At 39.9% G+C, this 26,487-nt stretch overlaps 1 protein-coding gene across 1 annotated transcript in view; it reads left to right on the top strand.

Annotated features, from left to right (window-relative positions):
• The window catches only part of LOC128651692 (C4b-binding protein alpha chain), a 239,370-nt gene that overhangs the window by 167,898 nt on the left and 44,985 nt on the right, over positions 1-26,487 (top strand). Inside the window, exons 9-10 of the mRNA XM_053704679.1 lie at positions 567-746; positions 18,977-19,156. Coding sequence (XP_053560654.1) covers positions 567-746; positions 18,977-19,156 — 360 coding nt within the window. The remainder of the gene's footprint in view (positions 1-566; positions 747-18,976; positions 19,157-26,487) is intronic.

The following is a 26,487-nucleotide window of genomic DNA, read 5'->3' as shown; positions in this document are numbered from 1 at the left end:
TATATAAGCAATAACATATATTTGTTAAGAACACACAGTCCCTATAGACCGCAATGTAAAGGCACTTTTCAGTGCATTTTTTTTCTATCATCCCACACCCGCTCACTTTAACCCCTTATAACTGCTTCATGCAGTAATTTTTAAACAAAATTAAAGATGCTGAAATTTTTATTTTTAACAGGGATATGCACACTTAATTATGAGGGTAATTGTGGTACCTTTTTAAAATGACCCTGAGGTCAGAGAGTTACAGTAATTGCTACTGCAAGCTCTTGGTAGCAATAACCAGCCACTTGTAATAGTTGGTTATTTATCATGTACCTGTAAACGGGCAAATTTGCCCATTTACGGACATGCCATAAATTAGTGCTCCACTTGCAAACTTCAGCAATATATTGTATATAATGTACATATAACAATAAAGGCAATGTATATATCAACAGTTTTATGTGATACCCTAAACATGTGTATTAAATCACTGCTACATACTTTTCTTTAATTACATGTACACAGACACATTTTTTTCTTTTTATATTTATTATTTATCGTTTGGCTTTTATTCTTAGTTGTGAGGTGCCCAGACCCAAATGTCACCAATTCAGAAATGTGGCCAAGACGTGATGGTCGCTACAGATTAAATTCTATAGTTTATCTCAGGTGTAAGGATGGTTTCAACATGAATGGATCCAGTAAAACAACATGCCAACTCGATAGCAAATGGAGTCCGCCTTTACCTGAATGCCTGCGTAAGTTACAATATTGTTTATGTAGGTATATATATACTGTATATATATATATATATATATATATATATATATATATATAATTTTTTTTCCATGATGAGTTTAAATGGATTTAAAATGTATTTTACAATTCAGACAGATCATACAATTTTAAAAATATCACCAATTTACTTCTATTATCAAATTTGCTTCGCTCCCATGATATTCTTTGTTGAAGAGATACCTCGGTAGGACATTTGATAACAGCAGTAAATTAGAAAGTTGTTTGAAATTGCATGCTCTATCTGAATCATGAAAGAAGAATGCTGGGTTTCATGTTCCTTTAAGATCAAGTTCACTAATAGATATCACTTATGAGTGCTACATTCAATTATGGTATTGTAGTTGTATTATTCATTAATGTGAATTCCAACTTGTGTAATATAGGAGGTGATTACAATATATCGTTTTGATAATTATCAGTATGTTAATGGCTGCTGATGAGCCATTTTTAATGTAGACACAATTACAACCAGATATTTTTATTTATTAATTTATTGTCAGCACTTTTTTTCATTTATGTTTTTGGTGAAAAATGGCCCTCCACTTAAAGTGATGGTAAATTATAGCGTTTGTGAAATGCTAGGATTTACCATTTGAACAAATTTTGTTTGCAGCATTTGCCGCACTGAGCTGCTCAGGCAGTCCATGGCAGAACGCTACTTGGCTGAGAGGTGACGTTTCAACCTCTTAGCCAATAGCCGTGCATGAAATCCAGCTTGGCGCCGCAAAATGCAGGATTTTTCGTATGGCTATGGGCTGCCATGGGCTGCCTTAGCAGCTCAGAGCGGTACACTATAAACAAATAAAGGAGCTTTTAGCATGAAGTATTTTATACTTCATAAATGAAAGTCCCCTTTATTTGTTCCAATGTTAAATCCTAGCGTTTCAGCTGATATCATAGTCCTCTTTTACCCACCATCTTTCTTGCATTTTCTCTCATACATTTAATTAATTTTCATGTGCTTTCTGCTGCTACTTGGTGCACTTTCCTCCAACCTTTCTAAAGTGACATTTCCTAAGTGTATCCTTCTGTCATTCCTTCCTTGAGATATTCTATGTGACATATTCAAAGACTGATCAGTCTGTTCTATTATACTTGGACTGACCCTCCCTCCCCTTTGCCTAGTTTAAAAGATTCTCTAAGCGTGCTACCATCCTCTCCCCCAACACACCTGCACCCATGTCATTCAGGTGCAATCCATCCTTAATGTACAAATTGTACCCAATATATCCTATGCTCATTTGTTTGGTCTTAATTTCCCTATACTTATTATCTTGGTCTGTCTTCCAATTTTTGAACAATCAGAAAACGCTAATCAGGACTCTAGAAACTGCAGATTTTTTTTTTATCAATGTCAAGGTAATATTATGCTGGAACTTAAATTGATTTATTATTTAAAAAAAATATTATTTTCAAAATCATAAAAGATGATCTATGTTGATTTGTTCTAATCTATCTGGGATGCCTAACCTTTTCAAATTAACTCAAAGGGGAGTCAATATATTTTGTAAATGTATTTAACATAAATAGAAATAATAAAAATAACTTTAACATGCAACTCTTTTTAAATACAAATATCCACAGATGTACAAAGACGAGAAACAAATCTATTGGTCAGAAATGAGCCGTTTTAGTGAAGCATTTCTACTTTGATTATATAGAGAGTGAGAAGCTTTTTAAAAGCACTGAAGGACCTTTTCTGGTCAAAATTAGTTTCAATTTAACTATTCCAACTGAAGATAGTTTATGATTGTGGGATTCTGACTCAGGCCTCGATGTATAAAAGTGCTGCAAGGTGGCGATATGTTCAAAAGGGATCCGACTCGATTTAGAGAATGCCGGCGAAACATTCAAAAGTGCTGACATTACTTTTTAAAGGCAGCATTACTGAAAGTCATTTTACTATACATAGGTGGTTATTTACTATACATGGGTGGTTATGCTGGAGAAATATTCCAAGCAGTATCGGCACAGAGATTGGTGATGTAAATGAAAAGGATCCCTTTTAAATATATAGCACTGATCCTAATAAATATACCTATGTACCCCTAAACTAACATAACCCACCACCGCAAACTTACCCTACACTACTTAACCCCTATACCGCCAATAGCTCACCGCAATAAACTTTCTAACTTATTAACCCCTAAACCACCAGTAACCCACCGCAAAAAACTTTATAACCTATTAACGCTATACTTCTATAGTCCACCACAATAAACTTCCTAACCTATTAACCCCTATACCGCCAATATCCCACCACAATACATTTACTAACCAATCAACCTGTATGCCACCAGTAGTCAACCACAATACATTTCCTAACTCTTTAACCCGTATACCACCAATATCCCACTGCAACAAACTTCCTAACCTATTAACCCCTATACTGTCATAACCTCCCACCAAAAACTATCCCTACATTACTTGAACACTATGGGGTCATTAAAAGTTACTATAACAATAGCTCTTAGAAAGGCTTTTTGTAGATCATTGCCCTAAAGTAACTTATCTCTTTTTCTAAAAAAAAAAAATCAACCCCATTCTACAAAAAAGTAACCCCCACCCCCCAAAACAGAAACCTATCTCAAAAAACCTGCTCTAAAAATTGCCATGAAAAGTTGCATGTGCTAGGGCATTGCCCTAAAGTTGTTTCAGCTCCTTTGCCCACTAAAAAAAACCCTCTATCCTAAAAAAAGATTGTCTTGAAAATAGCATTTGGTTGGGCAGTGCCCTAAAATGAACATAGCTATTTTGCCCAATAACAAAAAAATACATATCCTAAAAAAAGATTGCCTTAAGGATGTATTTTTTGTAGGGCATTGCCCTAAAGTTCTGTTCTAAAAATAACATCCCAAAAACCCCAAAGTTTCTATTCGACCAACTTAACTCCGACAGTACTCCTCTTCTTTCTTCAGGGTGGTACTTTTCATCTTCATGCCAGTGATCCTCTTTCTCCATCTTCCAGCTTCTTCCATCTTCCATCCAATGCTTCTTTTCTTCTTTTCTTGCAGATGTCCTCTTCATGCGGTCATCGATTCTTAGTCCAATCAACCAATAGATTGAAAGCTTTTTCTATTGGTTGATTGGACTAAGAATTGAAAAATCAGCCAATAGAAATGCAAGGGCATGCCTATATAAGGAGGAACCTTGCATTTAAGCTTTAGTGTGCAGCGGTGACTGCATGAAGAGGATGTCATCAAGAAGATAAGAAGAAAAGAAGCATCGGATGGAAGATGGAAGAAGATGGAAGATGGAAAAAGAGGACAGCTGCCATGAAGATGAAGAGAACTGCCCCAGAGGAACAACGCCACGAAGAAATAAGTGGATCACCACCAGAGTCAAGTTGGGTGAGTAGAAGTTTTGGGGTTTAGAGTTAGGATTTTTTTTGGGTGTTTTTTGTTGGTGTTTTTTTAGTATAGGGTTATTTTGTTTGTTTTTTTAGCCATAGCTGAAATAACTTTATGGCAATGCCCTACAAAATGCCCTTCTGAAGGCAATCTTTTTTTAGGATAGGGATTTTTTTTTCGGTTACGTTTATTTTTTAGAATAGGGTTTTTTACTTTTTTTTATTGGGCAAAAGTGATATAAAGCAATGATAGATCAGAGCACAAATCAATAAATAGGCATAGAACCCTATAAAATCAGCATTAGTGTGTGTGTATAAAAGGTCAATGAGTTTCTGGACTCCTGACAGACCCTTGCATGCACTGATGTTTCTGGATTCTAAATCATGGGGAAAGAAAAAGAATTGTCAGTGGATCTGTGGGAAAAAGGTAGTTGAACTGTATAAAACAGGAAAGGGATATAAAAAGATATCCAAGGAATTGAAAATGCAAATCAGCAGTGTTCAAACTCTAATCAAGAAATGGAAAATGAGGTGTTCTGTTTGATAACAAATTGCATTCATCTTGCTATCAATTCTGACCAAATTTCCTGTGCCTTTGTAGCTCACACATCCCCAAAACATCAGTGATCCACCTTCGTGTTTCACACTTCACAGTAGGAATGGTGTACCTGTCATCATAGGCCTTGTTGACTCCTCTCCAAATGTAGAGTTTATGGTTGTGGCCAAAAAGCTCAATTTTGGTCTCATAACTCCAAATGACTTTGTGTCAGAAGGTTTGAGGCTTGTCTCTATGCTGTTTGGCATATTGTAAGCAGGATACTTTGTGGCATTTGCGTAGTAATGACTTTCTTCTGGCGACTCAACCATGCAACCCATCTTTCTTCAAGTGCCTCCTTATTGTGCATCTTGAAACAGCCACACCACATGTCCTGTATTTCACCTGAAGTTATTTGTGGGTTTGTCTTTGCATCCCGAACAATTTTCCAGGCAGTTGTGGCTGAAATTTTTGTTGGTCTACCTGACCGTGGTTTGGTCTCAACAGAACCCCTCATTTTCTACTTCTTTATTTAGTTATATAGTTTGAACACTGCTGATTTGCATTCTCAATTCATTGGATATCTTTTTATATCCCTTTCCTTTTTTATACAGTTTAACTACCTTTTCCCGCAGATCCTTTGACAATTCTTTCGCTTTCCCCATGACTCAGAATCCAGAATCGTCAGTGCAGCACTGGATGAAAGATGCAAGGGTCTGTCAGGAGTCCAGAAACTCATTGACCTTTTATAGACACACACTAATTATAAGAAAACAGATCACAGGTGAGGATGGTTACCTTTAATAGCCATTCAAACCCCTTTGTGTTAACTTGTGTGCATGTTATCAGGCCAAAATCACCAGGGTATGTAAACTTTTGATCAGGGTCATTTGGGTAGTTTCTGTTGTCATTATGATTTAAAAAGAGTAAACACAGTTGATTTATAATAAATGGCTTCAGCCAAACACTAACCATGAGTGAAAGAAAAGTTTTTCTGTTATCATTCATATTATCTGAAAAATGGCCAAGAAATCATAAATTCTGCCAGGGTATGTAAACTTATGAGCACAACTGTATACCTATAGTCTGTTGATAATTTAGTTTGATCATTTCAGCGTTCATGTCAAATATATGTTTTGAAAATGAAATGTTTTTATACATGTGTGCTGGGGATTGACCTTTAACTTCGAGAGAGGTTTTTGTAATGGTCACGTTTATTTTTCTGTATCACTATTGTTTTAAATTTGTATCATTGTCTTTTATGTTACCATTTTGTATAGGAACGCTATTAGACTTTTTATGTGCAATTAACTACTACAGGGGATTTCCACTATAATTACTGTGGGTGTTTTTTCCAGGCCCCATTTGGATTGGTTAGCATGTATCACAAATAAGTCACAGTTTTTAGCATACTATAGCTTGATGAAACAGTGCTGTGCCACTGAGAAACACGTAGCTATATGCTATATATGTTTTTTAACTTTTTTAATAAATGGTTTTAAACATCTGCTGCTGATCGTTATTATAACTTTTGAGCATTTGGTATTTGGTGCCTGACTGCACTAGCTTCACTTTGCCCACAGTGGTTTGAATACTGCCAGTTTAGAAATCTATATGGAACCTTTGCTGCTCTCCTAGGCGTATTCTATTTTGCTGTTAAGAGTGAGTCTGCCAGATGACTTTGAGGATCCGGCCTGCCTGTTTTGTACTGACTGGTGCTTTCTCTCTTGTGAGTAGGACTGAATCTGTGTGTCCGTTCATTACCCTTTGTTTGCTGGTCTACCCTATGAGGCGCCTTCTACTCTTTAAAGACATGATGTAGGTGTAGGCTTTCTGTCCGAGTAAGCTGGGCATTTCAGGGAAGTAACCTGCATTTTGATTGGGATACACCACCAGCAGGGCGATATATATTCCAATCTCTGAAGTTACAGGTTACGTGTAGGGTGTCGGCCATGTTTGTCATGCCACCTTTTCAGTGGCAAGACTTTACAGTGTGAGGCAGGTAGTGAATGTGTAATTACAGTTAAGTCACACAAGTATTATTTTACCGTGTTTGGTTTCAGTTAGTGCATTGTCTGTGCTGTGCATGAACAATTCAAATACGCCCCCACCCCCCGGGTGCTGAAAGTGCCGATAAGTGGCGTTGTCGGTGGACTTTTACAGAAGCCACAATCTCTATGTTTCCCATGGGAGACACATTGTCACTTATCGTCACATTGCGGGTCCGCCCCCTTTATTACAATATATTGACAGACCAACGGCCTGCGAGGCAGCTGAGGTCGGAAAGACAGTTTCTCATCAAACTGCCAATGCTTTGAATAATGGGACCTTATTGCTTAAATATTTAAAATAAATGGCATCAATATTTCTTATCAAATTCTTTACAAAGTTAATTTCAGTTTTTCTTATCTTTTTATTTTATTTATTTAAAAAAAAAAAGCTAGAAAATCTACATGGCAGGAGCCTAGACCATTCAGAAACAATATGTCTATAGGCCATTTCAGATAGAGATAATCATTCAATTTGCAATTTATTTTCTTTTTTTTTAATGTAATTTAGCATAATCCAGAACCAAGGCAATACAGCAAGCTGCACAGTGATTGATTAGTGCATATCTGTTCATTATTCATCACAGTGGCGGAAATAAGCTAAAGTGCTCAGGGAAGGAGCTATTCAAGGGTAATGCTTATGAACTGTTCTGAGTCAGCAAAACAGAGCAAATTTTGTGCTAGAATAGAAGTGGCATTTTAATGTTAATGTGGGGAGCAATAAACAATATCATGACTGCTCTAACTAGCATGCATATAACAAGTTAAAATGTTATAGGGTGCTCTTGAGCATAACCAGAAACTGTGCTAGAAGAATTAGCAAAACTAGAGAACTAGTGTAAACTGTAAGGGTTAAAAAAAATAATAACAGAAAACATCAAAAACATATGTAAAGCATTACACTCATATATGCACTATTTATTAAAAAATATCAGTTAAGGGGGGGGGGGGGGGAGTTAACCGCCAAGTAGAGTGGCCATGTTTGTAAGGAGCTCCGTTCTTTTTACAGCCTATTAAAACAACTTTTACATATAACTTGTTTGAAAACCTACCTAAATTTACCCTGCTACTGCAGACTACTGGGGAATCAAGATCCAGATGTTTTTTCCCTTCCAGGCTGTGGTCTGGTGTTACCAGTGAAGAGACACACCTACGGCCTGGCACGGCACTCTGAATATACCATCCAGACCTATTGCAGCCGTGTATCCATAGTACCCCGGAGGGTCGGGAGCCCCTCTCTGGAGTCTAAGCTGGTATGATTAACGCTGCTTATGGAAGAAGAGAACAGGGACTTGTTGCAGGCCAACATCCCGTGACTTCCGCGGCCTTTAGCAAACACTGCGGCTGTTTTGGTCATCCACCCAAGTGCTGGGCTGTTCCGGACTCGAGCCCTCACACGTCCCGACCTGGAAGAAGAAATACTCGGTCTGGGGACCGGTTCATGGAGATCAGATCATTGAGGCCTGTCAAGCCTGGGGAATTACAAAGTGGCACGAACGGCCGCCATATTGGCCTCATCTGCAATGCCTGCAACCTTAAAAGCAAACAGCCTCATAAAGTGCCAGATTTAAGTACCAACTGTACCTTAGAAAGGTTGGTGAAGTATATAGCTTCCACCCGGATTCCTGAGGCCCTCCTGATCTATATTCAAGGCCCCTGAGCCAACCATTTTTGACCTGAACTCCAGCCATCATCAGCACACAGAGGCATACCCAGCATATTGGTGAGATCCACACATTTATTACCGCTCGCAACACCAGCAGAGTTACCCACATACTAGCAAACAGGTGTATAATATGTATTAATACTTTCCCCTTCTGGTGAACCGCAGCCGTCCCACAGTCTCTCCCAAGGTCTGTGTGAATATATCAGGTGTGCTAGCTGGAGGCGCTGGTTCAGCTTGTATCAGTCGTTGGTATCTTCCTTTCCTTTCCTTCCTCAGTTGTATAAGTAGTGTATATTGCAGGTTACCGGCTCCTTCCCAATATGAAAAGACAATATCACAGATTCAGTAAAAAGCCAAATAAAGACAAACTTTTTTACTGAATCTGTGATATTGTCTTTTCATATTGGGAAGGAGCCGGTAACCTGCAATATACACTACTTATACAACTGAGGAAGGAAAGGAAAGGAAGATACCAACGACTGATACAAGCTGAACCAGCGCCTCCAGCTAGCACACCTGATTTACCCACATACTAGGCTAATATTTGCCACGCATCAATAATCCAACATCCCTAACCCAATCATCTTATAGTGCGGACTGTGTTTATTTCCTGCCCACCAGTTAAATCACTCCAAAACCTATAACAGGCCAAATCCCAGTCCCTTTAAGGAAATTGTACTCAGGACTTTTGAGAACTCTCTTCCCATTCTTTTGTGCATGTCAGGGGCCCTATTTTAGCACTACATAATTGAGTACTATTGATCTTGTGAGCCTCTGTGACCACCTCTCACCTCTCCTTTTCCCACCTGGGTCCCCCCAGGTGGGTCACCTCCACACTCCTTTTCCCCTTCCACTAGGTCGTATCCCCCTTCTCCCTGAGGTGAGGGAGCTGAGTCCTTGGGCACTTGTGTGACGCTTTCCGGGTAGAGATCTGGGAAGCACGCAATATTGTTATGTGACATGCAATCTGTGTTGTTATATGTTTCTCCCACTGTTGATGACTGTTCTGTTGTGATAGATAGAAATTGCTTGCACTCCTCTCTCCCGCCCCTTTTCTGCTCAGTAGGTCCCTGTGGGTCACTTCCCTAAAACCTTTTTCCCTCCCAACAAAGGGTAGTTTCCCCCGTCCCTGGGGGGCGAGTGGTGCAAGTAGGAGATCTTACAATACTGGTTCTATACTTTAGTCATTAGTCATTTTTTCTATGCAAATAATGTAGTGTATTTTGCTTCTGTGGCTTAACCTGTGTAACATTGTTTAACCTCCCATCAGTGTTTTGTGCGGTTGCTCTCAGACTCCCTCTTCTCTCACTCTTTTCTGCCCTGCTAGTCTGAGAGGGTCATATCCCCATTCCGTTTCCCCCAGGAAGGGAAGTAACACAGACTCCTGAAGGGAGTGGGAGATCGAGCCCTGCTGCCTAACTATCCAATACCCTTCATTCTCAGCAGTATCTCCTTGGCATACAGGACCTCTATACCCTTGTTTCTCACACCCTGCAATTTGGTCATCTCTACCCCTACTAGCCCAGCTCACAAAAATGCCTTAGTAACAAGTGACCCCCTTTAAATACCCCTTTAAATACTTCATGTAAGGTATTTAAAAAAAAACAAAAAAAAAAACCATGAAGTAGAGGTGCCGGCGAGATGCCATCCAGCCCCACTCTAAAGGTATATGTGTAATTTATATATATTTAAGCATTAGTAGACCTGATCTCACTGTTGAGTTAAAGTGAAAGTAAATTTTTAACATGTTCAACACATCTATCTATTATTTATAATTATATTTATGTTTTGCTATTTTTTTTTTTATTTCGTTCAAATCATACTTGATATTTTATTACTTTAATTTCCCTACCGTTATCCTCGTTGCTCCTCCCACCCTCCTCTTCCAGTATTTTCTATCCATTACGTATAGAGAGGTCACACCCGCTCTATACGTAGTCCAAATGAGTGTTCACGATACATGCAATGATTGCGCATGCGCGAATCGCCGATCCAGACTTCAATGCGCATGCAATTTTATCCAGAGAAAATTTTCAACGCCCATGCGTCAAACTATTTTGCAACATAGTACTCAATGAATACTTAGTAAAAAATACTTACTTTTAATTAGTATCGCTAATAATAGGCTCTTAGATATTGTCTGGGAGCAGCCGTCTCAAATGATTACTATTGTGGATGAAAAAGAAAAGTAGCTGTGCGCATGCGCAAATTGTGCACGCGCGACGGATACAATCTAGTTTTGCATAGATTTAGCGCATGCGCACTTGATTATATCGTAGTATGTCGTAGCTTCACGGCCGCCGATCGGCCAGAAAGTCAATTGGTGGATAAAAAAAACGTGACCAGGAAGTTCATTATGTTTTGAAAAACGGGTTGAATTGAAAATAACGAAATTATTAGTTTATATGCGGCGAAAAAGGTATTTATCTATTACTGTGAAAAAACTGATGAATGAAAGTCATATTATTTTGATGTTGCCTAGATAAATGTGCATAGCTGACCAAGGAACTTTACTTTTACTTTAACTGTGTGCATACCCTTAAATGATATTATAGCCCCTTATGAATTGTCCTGGGCTCAGGAAATATATTCAAGATGCCTCATTCTGCTAGGAAACACAACAAGGCCATTTCCAAATCCAAGAAAATGGTTTACGACTACTTTACCTAGCCTTTTAAAGCCAAACATGGAAGCTCAAGGAGAATTAAGAAACCTGGACTCACAGGATGAGGAGTCTCAGTCCAGTACGCACTCCACCATATCATCCCAACATTTCATCACAGAATCTACTCTTAAAAAAATGCTGGCTATGCAGACACGTTCAACAACCCAGAAAATTCAGCGCAGCCCCGCTGAGCTCAAGAAAGACATTTCAGAAATTGGAGAGAGAGTGGATGCGTTGAAGCGCAAACAGGATGACATTGCTGTTGATAAAACAAGCCTACTTTCATATTCAGAAACATTGGCTGATCAGATATTACAATTGGAGTTCAAGCTGGCGGGCGTGGAAGATCGGGCCAGACGCAACAATATATGTTTTAGAGGCATTCCAGAAAGTGTCTCTCAAGCAGAGCTACACGACTACTTGCAAGCACTATTAAGGGAGCTCGTGGGCTCCACTGAGGGTCTCACGAGTATCATGGAATGAGCCCACAGGGCACTCCGCTCGAGAAGTTGCACCAGATAAGCCAAGAGATATGATAGCATGCTTTCACAGTTTTCTATAGAAGGATAGACTGATGCAAGTGGCATTCAAGAAACCATCTCTCACTGAAATGTTTTAAGACATCCAACTGCTACCTGATTTGTCGGCCCATATGCTTCAACAACGCCAACAATTTCAGCATGTTACATTCACCCTTCGCAAAGCCAATATGAAATACAGGTGGGGTTACCCTACTAGACTTATTATCACCAAAGACAACAAAACGTTTGTGGCTTCATCCCTTCCTCAGGGACTCTATGTCCTCACATCCTGGGAGCTCTCCTCTGAGCCTACAACTTCACAAATGCCTACCCACCCTAGGCTACACGCATCTGCGCCAAAATGGAATGCTAAAGATCAGAGTCTAAAACGTCTTAGGATGCACCAACCCCAGGATCTCACCAGAACTCTACGGGACACTGCATGATCCCTTTATCCTGGGTCTACATCTTCAGTAAACTAATGCACCTATTGTAAAGTTTTCTTTTTGTATTAGGTTTAATGTTTATATTTATAATGTTGTTTAATATAGAGCGGGGCTGGCACTGTTGGACCTTACACCCTCTGCTTTTTGGCACTTTGTTCTCCCCCCCACTAAGAAGCCCACACTAGGGTTCCTTTGAGGTGGACTATTTCCACCACACCTTTTAGACTCTTTACTAGTGTCTCTATTAGCCCTTCCCATCACACTGTTCTCCCTTCCTCCTCCACCCTTGACTACCTAGACAAGACTCCACTCCCCAAACTAGACGGTAATTTAAAGAATTGATATGTCTACCCTAAGACTTCTAACCCACAATGCCAGATGCCTTAACTCCCTGCACAAACGCAGCTTACTACTGCACTCACTCAAACACCATAATCCTGATGTTGTTTTACTCCAGGAAACACATTGGTCACTGAATGAATGCCTTAGGTTTACCTCCAAGACATACACTGACATTGAATTTGCACCATTTTCTAAAAAAGAGGGACCACCATTTAATTCATAGGAGACTTGCTTATGAACCAATCCAAATCATTAAGGACCCCCAAGCAAGATATGTTATTCATATATGCAAATTGAATCATGTAGTCTATACACTAGCCTCAATTTAACTTAATAGACCAATTTAAATAGGGCTATTCTTTCTGGGGACTTCAACATGGTCTGGAATCATAGAGCAGACAGGAAAACCACCATTAAAGAAAAGGCTCATTCACCAGCTGAGCTACTGGTCCATAAGTTCCATCACTTAATGTCATGCTCCGGATATTATGACATCTGGAGGTCTATCCATCCCAGAGATCAAGATTACACACACTACTCACACCCACACAAACTATATGCCAGACTTAACTAGATCTTCTGCACAGCTGATATGCTAGATGTAGTTAAGCAAACCAATATCTCACTATGTGCTTGGTCTGACCATGACTGTGTCCAAGCTGACATCTTCTCGGGAAACAACTCACACACTAGGGCCCCTTGGTGCATGCCTCATGACCTCTTGTCAGGTGTCCCCTTTAGAGAAGGACTTTGCAGAGACATCACCCATTTCATACAGACCAATGACAATGGGGGGCCATGAAAGCTACCATCAGGGGACTCCTGATCAGAAAACAAGCACATCTCAGGAAACAAGATGGCCTTTCCCTGTCACAAGCCCATATAAAACTTAGATAATTGTAGGCAAAAAATCGTACTACTCTTTCCACATCTCTAGCACTCCAAATCACTGATGTCAAAAATCATATCTCTCAAATTGAACACCGCAGAACACAAATTTATTTAACTAAGTTGAAACAATTTTATTACTATAAAAGTAACAAAGTCGACACCTTACTGGCCAATAAAATTAGGAATAAAGTATTCATCATATTCGAGGCTCAGATTCAATCTTCAAACTTCCATCTCAAATTGGCAGGGAATTTGCTAATTTTTACTGTAATTTGTACAATCTAGAACACTTCGAAAAAACCCCAAGCAACACCCCAAAAAAGATATTCGCACATTCCTAGACTCACATAAACTCCCTACACTATCATGTAAACAGCATGACTCCTTAAACTCCCCATTTGCCCTCAAAGAACTCCAGCAAGTCATTAAAAATTCGAAATCATTTAAATCCCCAGGGCCGGATGGCTTTCCGGCACACTTCTATAAGACCTTTACACAAGAACTATCTCCCCTTCTGCTATACAATTTAGCGAGAGAGGAAGGTAACTTTAAAAATGAATTTTTAGAGGCCACCATCATAACCATCCCCAAACCTAACAACCCCTCACTATGCTACAGCTACAGGCCAATATCCCTCATAAATGCCGATATGTCTATAAAAAATGCCGCAATCTCTATGTCTATAAAAGTCATGGGCAGTTATCAGCTTTAAAGGGACAGTCTACACCAGAATTGTTATTGTTTTAAAAGATAGATAATCCCTTTAGTACCCATCCCCTAGTTATGCATAACCAACACAGTTATATAAATACACTTTTTACCTCTGTGATTATCTTGTATCTAAGCCTCTGCAAACTGCCCTCTTATTTCAGTTCTTTTGACAGACATGCAGTGCTGGCTCCTAGGAACTCCACATGCGTGAGCACAGTGTTATCTATATGACACACATGAACTAACACCCTCTAGTGGTGAAAAACTGTCAAAATGCCCTGAGAGAAGAGGCGGCCTTCAAGGGCTTAGAAATTAGCATATGAACCTCCTAGGTTTAGCTTTCAACTAAGAATACCATGAGAACAAAGCAAATTTGTGATAAAAGTAAATTGGAAAATTTTTAAAATTACAAACCCTATCTGAATCATGAAGGTTTATTTTGGACTAGACTGTCCCTTTAAGTATCTCCCATTTTATATGTATGTCTCAGAATTACACTACTCCTAATTAAAACCAATATGCAGAGTTTCACTATAGTCCACCTTACCATAGTAGTTTTATCCCTTCGCTACCTAGAATTTTAGAGAAAAACTGCCAAAATACAGAAGGATGTTTAGCATTTTTGCTATCACTTCATTTATACAGAACTAGAACCTTGTTTTTTATTTTCCTATCCAACTGATGTTCTCTGGGGTCCCTTTTGACATGCATGACTTTACAATTCATTTTTGACAATAAGAAGACCACTAATTTGAACTGCACGGCACACTTCTGAAATTCACGGCAGTGATGGGGTTAATTAGTAAGCTGGTAAGGGTAATAGCTAAGAAAAACAAAAACAGAAGACAGAGGGGCGCCTCATGTGTGCATCAGCAAATCAATGATGAATGGCATAAAATTCAAGCCGAATGGGTACTCACATTTGGTCCAAGTACCCATTCGGGTTGAATTTTGTTCTATTTATCATTGATTTGCTGATGCACACATGAGGTGCCCCTCTGTCTTCTGTTTTTTTTCTTAGCTACATCCAGACACGTCTGTGTGGAGGAGAACAGCCATTCCATTCTATCCTACAAGCACAGTTGGATCATCCATATAGTCTTTTTTCCTAATTGGGACATATTTTTGGGACTTCCACCACTTGATTCTATCAGACTATATGGTTAGATTTTATGGCATAGAGCATATATTTTATGTGTATATATAAGTCATATATTTCCATTTTTATTTTCCATTTTGTCATTTATCCATATATAGTATTATAGAGCGCCCCCTTACATTTTGTTGTATTGTGGTAAGGGTAATAGTATTTTAATGCAGGGATTACCCTCCCACCTAACACTTCCCACCTCCCTGATCCCTTCCAAACAGCTCTCTCCCCCTGCACACCCTTACTCCTGACCACCATCTTAGATACCAGAAGACAGTCTGCCAGTATTAAGTTTTAGTTTTTAATAAATAAATTACATTTATTTATTTTCTGCAGTGTAGGATGCCCCCTTACCCTTCCACCATCCTGATCCCTCCTAAACAGCTTTCTAACCCTCCTCCCTCTGTCTGTAATCTTAGACACCTGCAGCTATCTGCTAGTACAGAGTTTATAGATTTTTTATTTATTTATAATTTTATATTTTTTTCTGTAGTGTTCCCCTTCCCTCTGATTGCTAATGTAGGGTCCTCCCTCCCTTCCCTCCCTCTCCCATCTACACTTAATTTTCTGTAGCATAGGGTCCCACCCATACCTCCCCCACTGTGCCTCTCACCCACCTCCCTTTATCCCTCCCAAACATCCCACCGGTACAAATGGAGATTGTTACAGACAGTTACACAGACCTTGTAACTGTCTGTAATTATCTATTGATCAGGCAGCAGCGATCGTGCTCTGTTATCATATGAAGGCAGATGCCTGCAGCCCAGGAAGTGCAAGTCTCACTAGTCACTTGACATCCAAGACTGCTGGAGCTTCCTAAGGGTTGGATGTTTAAATATGTCATTCTTTGCCTTTCATCACAGGAGGTTGGCAGAGAAGTGTCGGAAGATTTGGACTAGTCGGTAGTACTCTTCGCAATTGGACTGGAGTTTTAAGTAGTCCTGTCAGCCTCTCAGTGAGAGCATGAGTGAAAGTTAGAGTCCGGAGATGCAGGGAGTGTCGTCTCTGCAAAACCATCCCGACTCAGATTAACAGCTCCATAAGCAATCAGCGTTGACGAGTTTCGCTGCCTGCTTTCTGCTCTCAAGTCCATATCAGGAGCGATGCTACTAACCAGTCACACTTGAAAGGCTGTATTCCTGTTCCACGGCATAGATTCTGGTAAGATCTTTTCATTTTTTTATACATGTATGATAATGCTAGAAGACAGGGTCACAGTGTGACTCCTTTTATCTGTATAGAATCAAGGGTTAATATCTCCTGAGGGGGATTATTGAACAGGGGGGAATAATCTTATATGTTTATTTGATTTTATACTGCTTTTATATGTGAGATGTTATGGGTTCATAGGCTGTTAGGGAATATACACGTTTCACTTTCACTTTGAGAGCCATGCAGCTTACAAGCTTGGCGCGCTTTTTCTCATAGCCGGGACAGTCCGGCATTGTGCACAATATGATCTTTCCCTCTTTCCTGACCGGGTGTCCATCAGAGAGAAGTCCTAACTCTCTGTTCTTTCTGGGTCATGGGAGGTGGTGAGTGCCACAGCCATTGGGATATAAAGGTGCAGTTTTTTTAAATAAAATAATGTTTTATTTCTATAGTTCTGTGGTTATTGCACTAGCGAGGTGATTGGTCTCATGGTGTCCAGCATGGACATCATTTTCTTTGCCAGGTTTCACCTCAGACTGTTGCAACTACGTATGCTGAAGCAGTGGATCATTCAGATCTGTCTCAACAGATTTCTCAGATTTCTGGACAACAGATCGAGAGAATCGATCTTTGGTGTTTTTGTCCGGATCACTTGTCCCAAGGGATGTCCGTCTCAAGACCATACTGGGTGATTGTGACTACAGTTGTTTGCGGAAATTTGCAAGAAGAAGATCTTATGACGTCTCATTACCAAGTTACCCAGATATTGGTCGAGGTACAGGGATACTCAGTCGGAGCTAAAATATGCATTAGCGGGGCCTTGGAGGTTTAATCTAATTTATCTTTTACGGCCATTACCACTACTACCTAGTGTAGTGGCTCGAATCAAGCAGGCGTCAGTGATACTGATTGCTCTGTCTTGGCTGCAAAGGATATGGTTCACGGACTAAAGGGGATGTTTTTATCTCCTCCGTGGAAGTTACCTTGTCGCAGGGATCTGCTGACCAAGGTCTCTTCGTTCATCATGGTTAATCGTTGCATCTATCATAAGTTGTGGAGGACCTACTTATTCTGTTCTCCAGGATGAACTGGAGAAGGGCTTTCTGCAAGTCCCCTGAGGGGACAGATTTCGGCCCTGTCTGTGTTACTGCACAAGAGGTTCGCTCAGCTTCCTGATGTGCAGTCACTTGTTAAGGCTCTGCTAGGTCAGACCTGTGTTTAGATTTATTGCTCCTCCTTGGAGTTTAAATCTTGTTCTTTAGGTTCTGCATGGGCTCCGTTGGAGCCTATGCATGAAGTAAACATTAAATGATTGTCTTGGAAGGTTCCTTTTCTACGGGCTATTGCTTCTGCGTGCAGAGTATCTGTGATTACTGCCTTGCAATGCATCCCTCCTTATCTGGCTTTTCATGCTGATAAGGCTGTTCTATGAACAAAGTAGGTTTTCTTCCTAAGGTTGTGTCAATTTGAAACATCAATCAAGAGATGAGGTTTGTGCCTTGAAGTCCTATCTTCAGACCACATAGGAATTTAGACAATATTTTTTTCTGTTTGTTCTTTTTCCGAGAAGCGTGGGGGTCAGAGGGCCTCTTCGACTTCCTTGTCTTTTTGGCTGAGGAGTGTCCTCTGTTTCGCATTGAGACAGCGTGACATAAGCCTCCTCTGAGGATTACGGCTCATTCAACTAGAGCTGTGGCCTCTTCTTGGGCTTTTAAGAACGAGGCTTCTATGGAGCAGATTCGTAAGGCGGCTACTTGGTCCTCTTTACATACTTTTGCAACATTTTACAAATTTGATGTTTTTGCTTTGGTGGAAGCAGCTTTTGGGAGAAAGGTTCTGCAGGCTGTGGTGCCCTCAGTATAGGGTCCGCCTCCTTTTACCCTCCCATTTTCCTCTAGAGCTTGGGTATTTGTTCCCACAAGTAATGAATGAAGCAGTGGACTCTCCTCCCAAGATGGAAAACATAAATTATGCTTACCTGATAATTTAATTTCCATCTGAGGGAGGAGAGTCCACTGCCCCCGCCCGTTTGCCCCGGTGGGCAGACCTAAATTTAATATTAACTTCTGGCACCATTTATACCCTGATAATTCTCCTGCTGTTCCTTGTTCTCTTGGCAGAATGACTGGGGGATGAGGGGAGTGGGAGAGGTATTTTAGCTTTTGGCTGGGGTGTCTTTGCCTCCTCCTGGTGGCCAGGTTCTTAATTCCCACAAGTAATGAATGAAGCAGTGGACTCTCCTCTTACAGATGGAAAAGAAATTATCAGGTAAGCATAACATGTTTTTAAGCAACTTTCCAAGTTACTTCTATAACTTAATTTGCTTTATTTTATTGGTATCCTCAGTTGAAAAACATACCTAGGTAGACTCAGGAGCAGCAATGCATTACTGGAAGCGAGCTGCTGATTGGTGGCTGCACACAAATGCCTCTTTTCATTGGTTCATTCATTTAGCTTCCAGTATGCCTAGCTGTACCTTCAACAAAGAATATCAAGATAATGAAGCAAATTTGATAATAGAAGTAAACTGGAAAATTGTTTAAAATTACATAATCTATCAGAATTATAAAATAAAAAATTCTGTTTTATGTCCCTTTAAACTTTAGAAAATTTTCAAGGCAGATCTTGCAGTCTGTACTGAAGTGTTTGATAGGTAGGAAAAACAATTACATTACATAATTTGTGTGATTTTGTTGTTGTCTCTTTTTTTCTAGCTGTAACCTGTCTTCGACCTACAAGTATTCTTAATGGATCATATACCCCAGTAAAGGATCGATACAACTATAAGGACACTGTCACATACAACTGCATAAACGATTTGACACTTGTTGGCAAGAACATTGTATCATGTGATAAAACAGGAAGCTGGAATTCAAGTGCACCGATATGTAAAGGTTAGGGATGTTCCATCTAAAAGTTTCTGTTCCATTCTAAATTACAAGTGTATTTATTATGTATTTGTTTTATTTTTTTGTGTTTTATTGATATATTCAATTATTTGTTGCTAACTTTCTAAATATGTTTTCTTGACTAATGTCTGCTTGTCAGTATATTCATTTAAAAAGTTGGGCCACTTTCTTCTTCCTTTGTGTTAGTGGATTACTTAAAGGGATATGAAACCCCAAAAATGTCCTTTTGTGATTCAGACAGAAATGGGCTGGCTCCTGATGTTATGTCCCTGCTTTTCAACAAAAGATACCAAGAGAATGAAGAAAAATTAGTAATAGATGTAGATGCAGAATATGAAAGAACGGTATCTGTTCACTTTATATTTGTCAAAGCAGAAGCATTAAAGTTATTTTAAACGGATTTATTTTACCTCCGTGTTTCAGTTTTGTTGGCAGAAGCCGGCCATGCCCTCTATACTGTCTTTTTTTCTACAAAACACAGGGAGAGCGGTAGAGCCAACAGGAAGCTGTGATGTCTATCCCATTGAAGGTTGAAGGTCTGCGCTCCAGGGCCTCGATCCGATATGCAGCGTCGCCCGCAAAAGCCGGCGACGCCAAATTTTGCGCTGGTTTGGTATCACATATACGGCGTAACCTAGAAGTTACGCTCGTATATTTCTACCTTCAGCCGTAGTTTTTTGGCCCATAGACAGGTATACCAAACCAGCGCAGTTTGGTATCCAATATACAGCGTATCGACTTACGTGGCGAAAATGGAGAAATCTTACTCCATTTTCACCTCGCCACAAATTGCAGGCGTAGTAAGCCTTACGCTGTCTATTTGAGCCCCGTAACGCCCTAAACTAGCTGCAAAATAAAACCTAGCGCATGCGCAATGTCTATCTACCTGTCAACCACGATCCCCCGCCGCAATCCCTAATAAAGTATGTAACCCCAAAACCGCCGCCACCTACATTAAATGTATAACCCCCAATGTGAGCCCCTACACCGCCGCCATCTACATTACCTACCCCCTAATGTGAGCCCCTACACCGCCGCCATCTACATTACCTACCCCCTAATGTGAGCCCCTACCCCGCCGTCATCTACATTACCTACCCCCTAATGTGAGCTCCTACCCCGCCGTCAGCTATATTAAAATTATTAACCCCTAATCTAATCCCCCTACCCTGCCGCCAGCTATATTAAAATTATTAACCCCTAATCTAATCCCCCTACCCCGCCGCCAGCTATATTAAAATTATTAACCCCTAATCTAATCCCCCTACCCCGCCGCCAGCTATATTAAAATTATTAACCCCTAATTTAATCCCCCTACACCGCCGCCAGCTAAATTAAATTAATTAACCCCTAATCAAATCCCCATATACCGCCGCCACCTATATTAAATTAATTAACCCCTAATCTAATCCCCCTATACCGCCGCCACCTATATTAAATTAATTAACCCCTAAAATACTAAATTATCCCTACCACTAAACCTAAGTCTAACCCTACAAATAGCCCTGAAAAGGGCTTTTTGCGTGGCATTGCCCCAAAGTAAACAGCTCTTTTGCCAGCCCTTAAAAGGGCTTTTTGCGGGGCTTTGCCCCAAAGTAATCAGCTCTTTTACCAGCCCTTAAAGGGGCTTTTGGCGGGGCATTGTCACAAAGTAATCAGCTCTTTTGCCTCTAATCTAAATCCCCCTACACCGCCGCCACCTATAATAAATGTATTACCCCCTAATCTAATCCCCCTACACCGCCGCCACCTATATTAACTATATTAACCCTAATTATATTAGGGTTAATATAGTTAATATAATTATTATATTATATATATTAACTATATTAACCCTAATTATATTAGGGTTAATATAGTTAATATAGTTATATTATATATATATATATATATATTAAGTATAATAACCCTATCTAACTCTAACACCCCTAACTAAATTCTTATTAAAATAAATCTAATTAATATTAATATTATTAATTAAAATATTCCTATTTAAATCTAAATACTTACCTATAAAATAAACCCTAAGATAGCTACAATATAATTAATAATTACATTATAGCTATTTTAGGATTTATATTTATTTTACCGGTAACTATTTATTTTAACTAGGTACAATAGCTATTAAATAGTTAATAACTATTTAATATCTACCTAGTTAAAATAATTACCAATTTACCTGTAAAATAAATCCTAACCTAAGTTACAAATACACCTACACTATCAATAAATTAAATAAACTACAAATATCTAAACTAAAATACAATTAAATACACTAAATTACAAAAAAAACAAAACACTAAGGCCTAGATTTGGAGTTCGGCGGTAGCCGTCAAAACCAGCGTTAGAGGCTCCTAACGCTGGTTTTGGCCGCCCGCTGGTATTTGGAGTCAGTGATTAAAGGGTCTAACGCTCACTTTTCAGCCGCGACTTTTCCATACCGCAGATCCCCTTACGTCTATTGCGTATCCTATCTTTTCAATGGGATCTTCCTAACGCCGGTATTTAGAGTCGTTTCTGAAGTGAGCGTTAGAGCTCTAACGACAAAACTCCAGCCGCCTGAAAATAGCAGGAGTTAAGAGCTTTCTGGCTAACGCCGGTTCATAAAGCTCTTAACTACTGTACCCTAAAGTACACTAACACCCATAAACTACCTATGTACCCCTAAACCGAGCTCCCCCCACATCGCCGCCACTCGATTTAAATTTTTTAACCCCTAATCTGCCGACCGCCACCTACGTTATACTTATGTACCCCTAATCTGCTGCCCCTAACCCCGCCGACCCCTGTATTACATTTATTAACCCCTAACCTGCCCCCCACAACGTCGCCGCCACCTACGTTATCCCTATGTACCCCTAATCTGCTGCCCCTAACACCGCCGAACCCTATATTATATTTATTAACCCCTAATCTGCCCCCCTCAACGTCGCCGACACCTGCCTACACTTATTAACCCCTAATCTGCCGAGCGGACCACACCGCTACTATAATAAAGTTATTAACCCCTAACCCGCCTCACTAACCCTATCATAAATAGTATTAACCCCTAATCTGCCCTCCCTAACATCGCCGACACCTACCTTCAATTATTAACCCCTAATCTGACGACCGGAGCTCATCGCTACTATAATAAATGGATTAACCCCTAAAGCTAAGTCTAACCCTAACACTAACACCCCCCTAACTTAAATATAATTTACATCTAACGAAATTAATTAACTCTTATTAAATAAATTATTCCTATTTAAAGCTAAATACTTACCTGTAAAATAAATCCTAATATAGCTACAATATAAATTATAATTATATTATAGCTATTTTAGGATTAATATTTATTTTACAGGCAACTTTGTAATTATTTTAACCAGGTACAATAGCTATTAAATAGTTAAGAACTATTTAATAGTTACCTAGTTAAAATAATTACAAAATTACCTGTAAAATAAATCCTAACCTAAGATATAATTAAACCTAACACTACCCTATCAATACATTAATTAAATAAACTACCTACAATTACCTACAATTAACCTAACACTACACTATCAATAAATTAATTAAACACAATTCCTACAAATAAATACAATTAAATAAACTTGCTAAAGTACAAAAAATAAAAAAGAACTAAGTTACAAAAAATAAAAAAATATTTACAAACATAAGAAAAATATTTCAACAATTTTAAACTAATTACACCTACTCTAAGCCCCCTAATAAAATAACAAAGACCCCCAAAATAAAAAATTCCCTACCCTATTCTAAATTAAAAAAGTTACAAGCTCTTTTACCTTACCAGCCCTGAACAGGGCCCTTTGCGGGGCATGCCCCAAGAATTTCAGCTCTTTTGCCTGTAAAAAAAAACATAACATACCCCCCCCCCAACATTACAACCCACCACCCACATACCCCTAATCTAACCCAAACCCCCCTTAAAGAAACCTAACACTAAGCTCCTGAAGATCTTCCTACCTTGTCTTCACCATCCAGGTATCACCGATCCGTCCTGGCTCCAACATCTTCATCCAACCCAAGCGGGGGTTGGCGATCCATCATCCGGTGGCTGAAGAGGTCCAGAAGAGGCTCCAAAGTCTTCCTCCTATCCGGCAAGAAGAGGACATCTGGACCGGCAAACATCTTCTCCAAGCGGCATCTTCGATCTTCTTCCATCCGGTGCGGAGCGGGTCCATCTTGAAGCAGGCGACGCGGATCCATCCTCTTCTTCCGTTGTCTCCCGACTAATGACGGTTCCTTTAAGGGACGTCATCCAAGATGGCGTCCCTCGAATTCCGATTGGCTGTTAGGATTCTATCAGCCAATCGGAATTAAGGTAGGAATTTTCTGATTGGCTGATGGAATCAGCCAATCAGAATCAAGTTCAATCCGATTGGCTGATCCAATCAGCCAATCAGATTGAGCTCGCATTCTATTGGCTGATCGGAACAGCCAATAGAATGCGAGCTCAATCTGATTGGCTGATTGGATCAGCCAATCGGATTGAACTTGATTCTGATTGGCTGATTCCATCAGCCAATCAGAAAATTCCTACCTTAATTCCGATTGGCTGATAGAATCCTATCAGCCAATCGGAATTCGAGGGACGCCATCTTGGATGACGTCCCTTAAAGGAACAGTCATTCGTCGTTCAGTCGTCGGGCCGGATGGATGTTCCGCGCTGGAGGTCTTCAGGATCCTGCCGCTTCGCTCCGGATGGAAGACCATAGAAGATGCCGCCTGGATGATGACTTCAATCGGATGGAAGATCCTCTTCTGCCCCGCTTGGATGAAGACTTTGACCGGATCATGGACCTCTTCAGCCCCCCGCTTGGGCTTGGATCAGGACATCGGAGGAGCTCTTCAGGACGGATCGGTGAACCTGGTATGGTGAAGATAAGGTAGGAAGATCTTCAGGGGCTTAGTGTTAGGTTTCTTTAAGGGGGGTTTGGGTTAGATTAGGGGTATGTGGGTGGTGGGTTGTAATGTTGGGGGGGGGGGGGTATTGTATTTATTCTTTTACAGGCAAAAGAGCTGAAAATCTTGGGGCATGCCCCGCAAAGGGCCCTGTTCAGGGCTGGTAAGGTAAAAGAGCTTGTAACTTTTTTAATTTAGAATAGGGTAGGGAATTTTTTATTTTGGGAGTCTTTGTTATTTTATTAGGGGGCTTAGAGTAGGTGTAATTAGTTTAAAATTGTTGTAATATTTTTCTTATGTTTGTAAATATTTTTTTATTTTTTGTAACTTAGTTCTTTTTTATTTTTTGTACTTTAGTTAGTTTATTTCATTGTAGTTATTTGTAGATATTGTATTTAATTAATGTATTGATAGTGTAGTGTTAGGTTTAATTGTAGGTAATTGTAGGTATTTTATTTAATTAATTTAATGATAGTGTAGTGTTAGGTTTAATTATATCTTAGGTTAGGATTTATTTTACAGGTAAATTTGTTATTATTTTAACTAGGTAACTATTAAATAGTTCTTAACTATTTAATAGCTATTGTACCTGGTTAAAATAATTACAAAGTTGCCTGTAAAATAAATATTAATCCTAAAATAGCTACAATGTAATTATAATTTATATTGTAGCTATATTAGGATTTATTTTACAGGTAAGTATTTAGCTTTAAATAGGAATAAGTTATTTAATAAGAGTTAATTTATTTCGTTAGATGTAAATTATATTTAAGTTAGGGGGGTGTTAGTGTTAGGGTTAGACTTAGCTTTAGGGGTTAATCCATTTATTATAGTAGCGGTGAGGTCCGCTCAGCAGATTAGGGGTTAATAATTGAAGGTAGGTGTCGGCGATGTTAGGGAGGGCAGATTAGGGGTTAATACTATTTATGATAGGGTTAGTGAGGCGGATTAGGGGTTAATAACTTTATTATAGTAGCGCTCAGGTCCACTCGGCAGATTAGGGGTTAATAAGTGTAGGCAGGTGTCGGCGACGTTGTGGGGGGCAGATTAGGGGTTAATAAATATAATATAGGGGTCGGCGATGTTAGGGCAGCAGATTAGGGGTACATAGGGATAACGTAGGTTGCGGCGGTTTACGGAGCGGCAGATTAGGGGTTAATAATAATATGCAGGGGTCAGCAATAGCGGGGGCGGCAGATTAGGGGTTAATAAGTGTAAGGTTAGGGGTGTTTAGACTCGGGGTACATGTTAGGGTGTTAGGTGCAGACGTAGGAAGTGTTTCCCCATAGGAAACAATGGGGCTGCGTTTTTCAGCTCAAACAGTCCCATTGTTTCCTATGGGAGAATCGTGCACAAGCACGTTTTTGAGGCTGGCCGCGTCCGTAAGCAACTCTGGTATCGAGAGTTGCATTTGCGGTAAAAATGCTCTACGCTCCTTTTTTGGAGCCTAACGCAGCATTTGTTTGAACTCTCGATACCAGAGTTAATTTTATGGTGCGGCCAGAAAAAAACCCGCGGAGCGTTAACAGCCCTTCTACCGCCAAACTCCAAATCTAGGCCTAAATTACAAAAAATAAAAAAAGATTACAAGAATGTTAAGCTAATTACACCTATTCTAAGCCCCCTAATAAAATAATAAAGCCCCCCAAAATAAAAAAATGCCCTACGCTATTCTAAATTAAAAATTAACCAGCTCTTTTACCAGCCCTTAAAAGGGTTTTTTGTGGGGCATGCCCCAAAGTAATCAGCTCTTTTGCCTGTAAAAAAAACCACAATACCACCCCCCAACATTAAAACCCACCACCCACATACCCCTACTCCAAACCCACCCAAACTCCCCTTAAAAAACCTAACACTAAGCCGCAGAAGATCTCCCTACTTTGAGTCGTCTTCACCCAGCCGGGCCGAACTCTTCATCCAATCCGGGCAATGTCTTCATCCAAGCGGCAAAGAAGAAGTCTTCCATCTGGCGATGTCTTCATCCAAGCGGCAAAGAAGAAGTGTTCCATCCGGCGATGTCTTCATCCAAGCGGCAAAGAAGAGGTCCTCCATCGGGGCAAAGTTTTCCTCCAAGCGGCATCTTCAATCTTCTTTCTTCGGACCTCCGACGCGGAACATCCAGCTGGCCCGACGACTGAAAGACGAATGAAGTTTCCTTTAAATGACGTCATCCAAGATGGCGTCCGTCGAATTCCAATTGGCTGATAGGATTCTATCAGCCAATCGGAATTAAGGTAAGAAAATCTGATTGGCTGATTAAATCAGCCAATCAGATTCAAGTTCAATCCAATTGGCTGATCCAATCAGCCAATCAGATTGAGCTTGCATTCTATTGGCTGCTTCGATCAGCCAATAGAATGCAAGCTCAATCTGATTGGCTGATTGGATCAGCCAATCGGAATGAA

This window comes from Bombina bombina, chromosome 3 (genome assembly GCF_027579735.1).
Source record: "Bombina bombina isolate aBomBom1 chromosome 3, aBomBom1.pri, whole genome shotgun sequence".
In the NCBI taxonomy this organism is placed as follows: Eukaryota; Metazoa; Chordata; class Amphibia; order Anura; family Bombinatoridae; genus Bombina; species Bombina bombina.
Note: the sequence above shows the minus strand (reverse complement) of the source record. Positions and strands in the feature narration are given on the sequence as shown.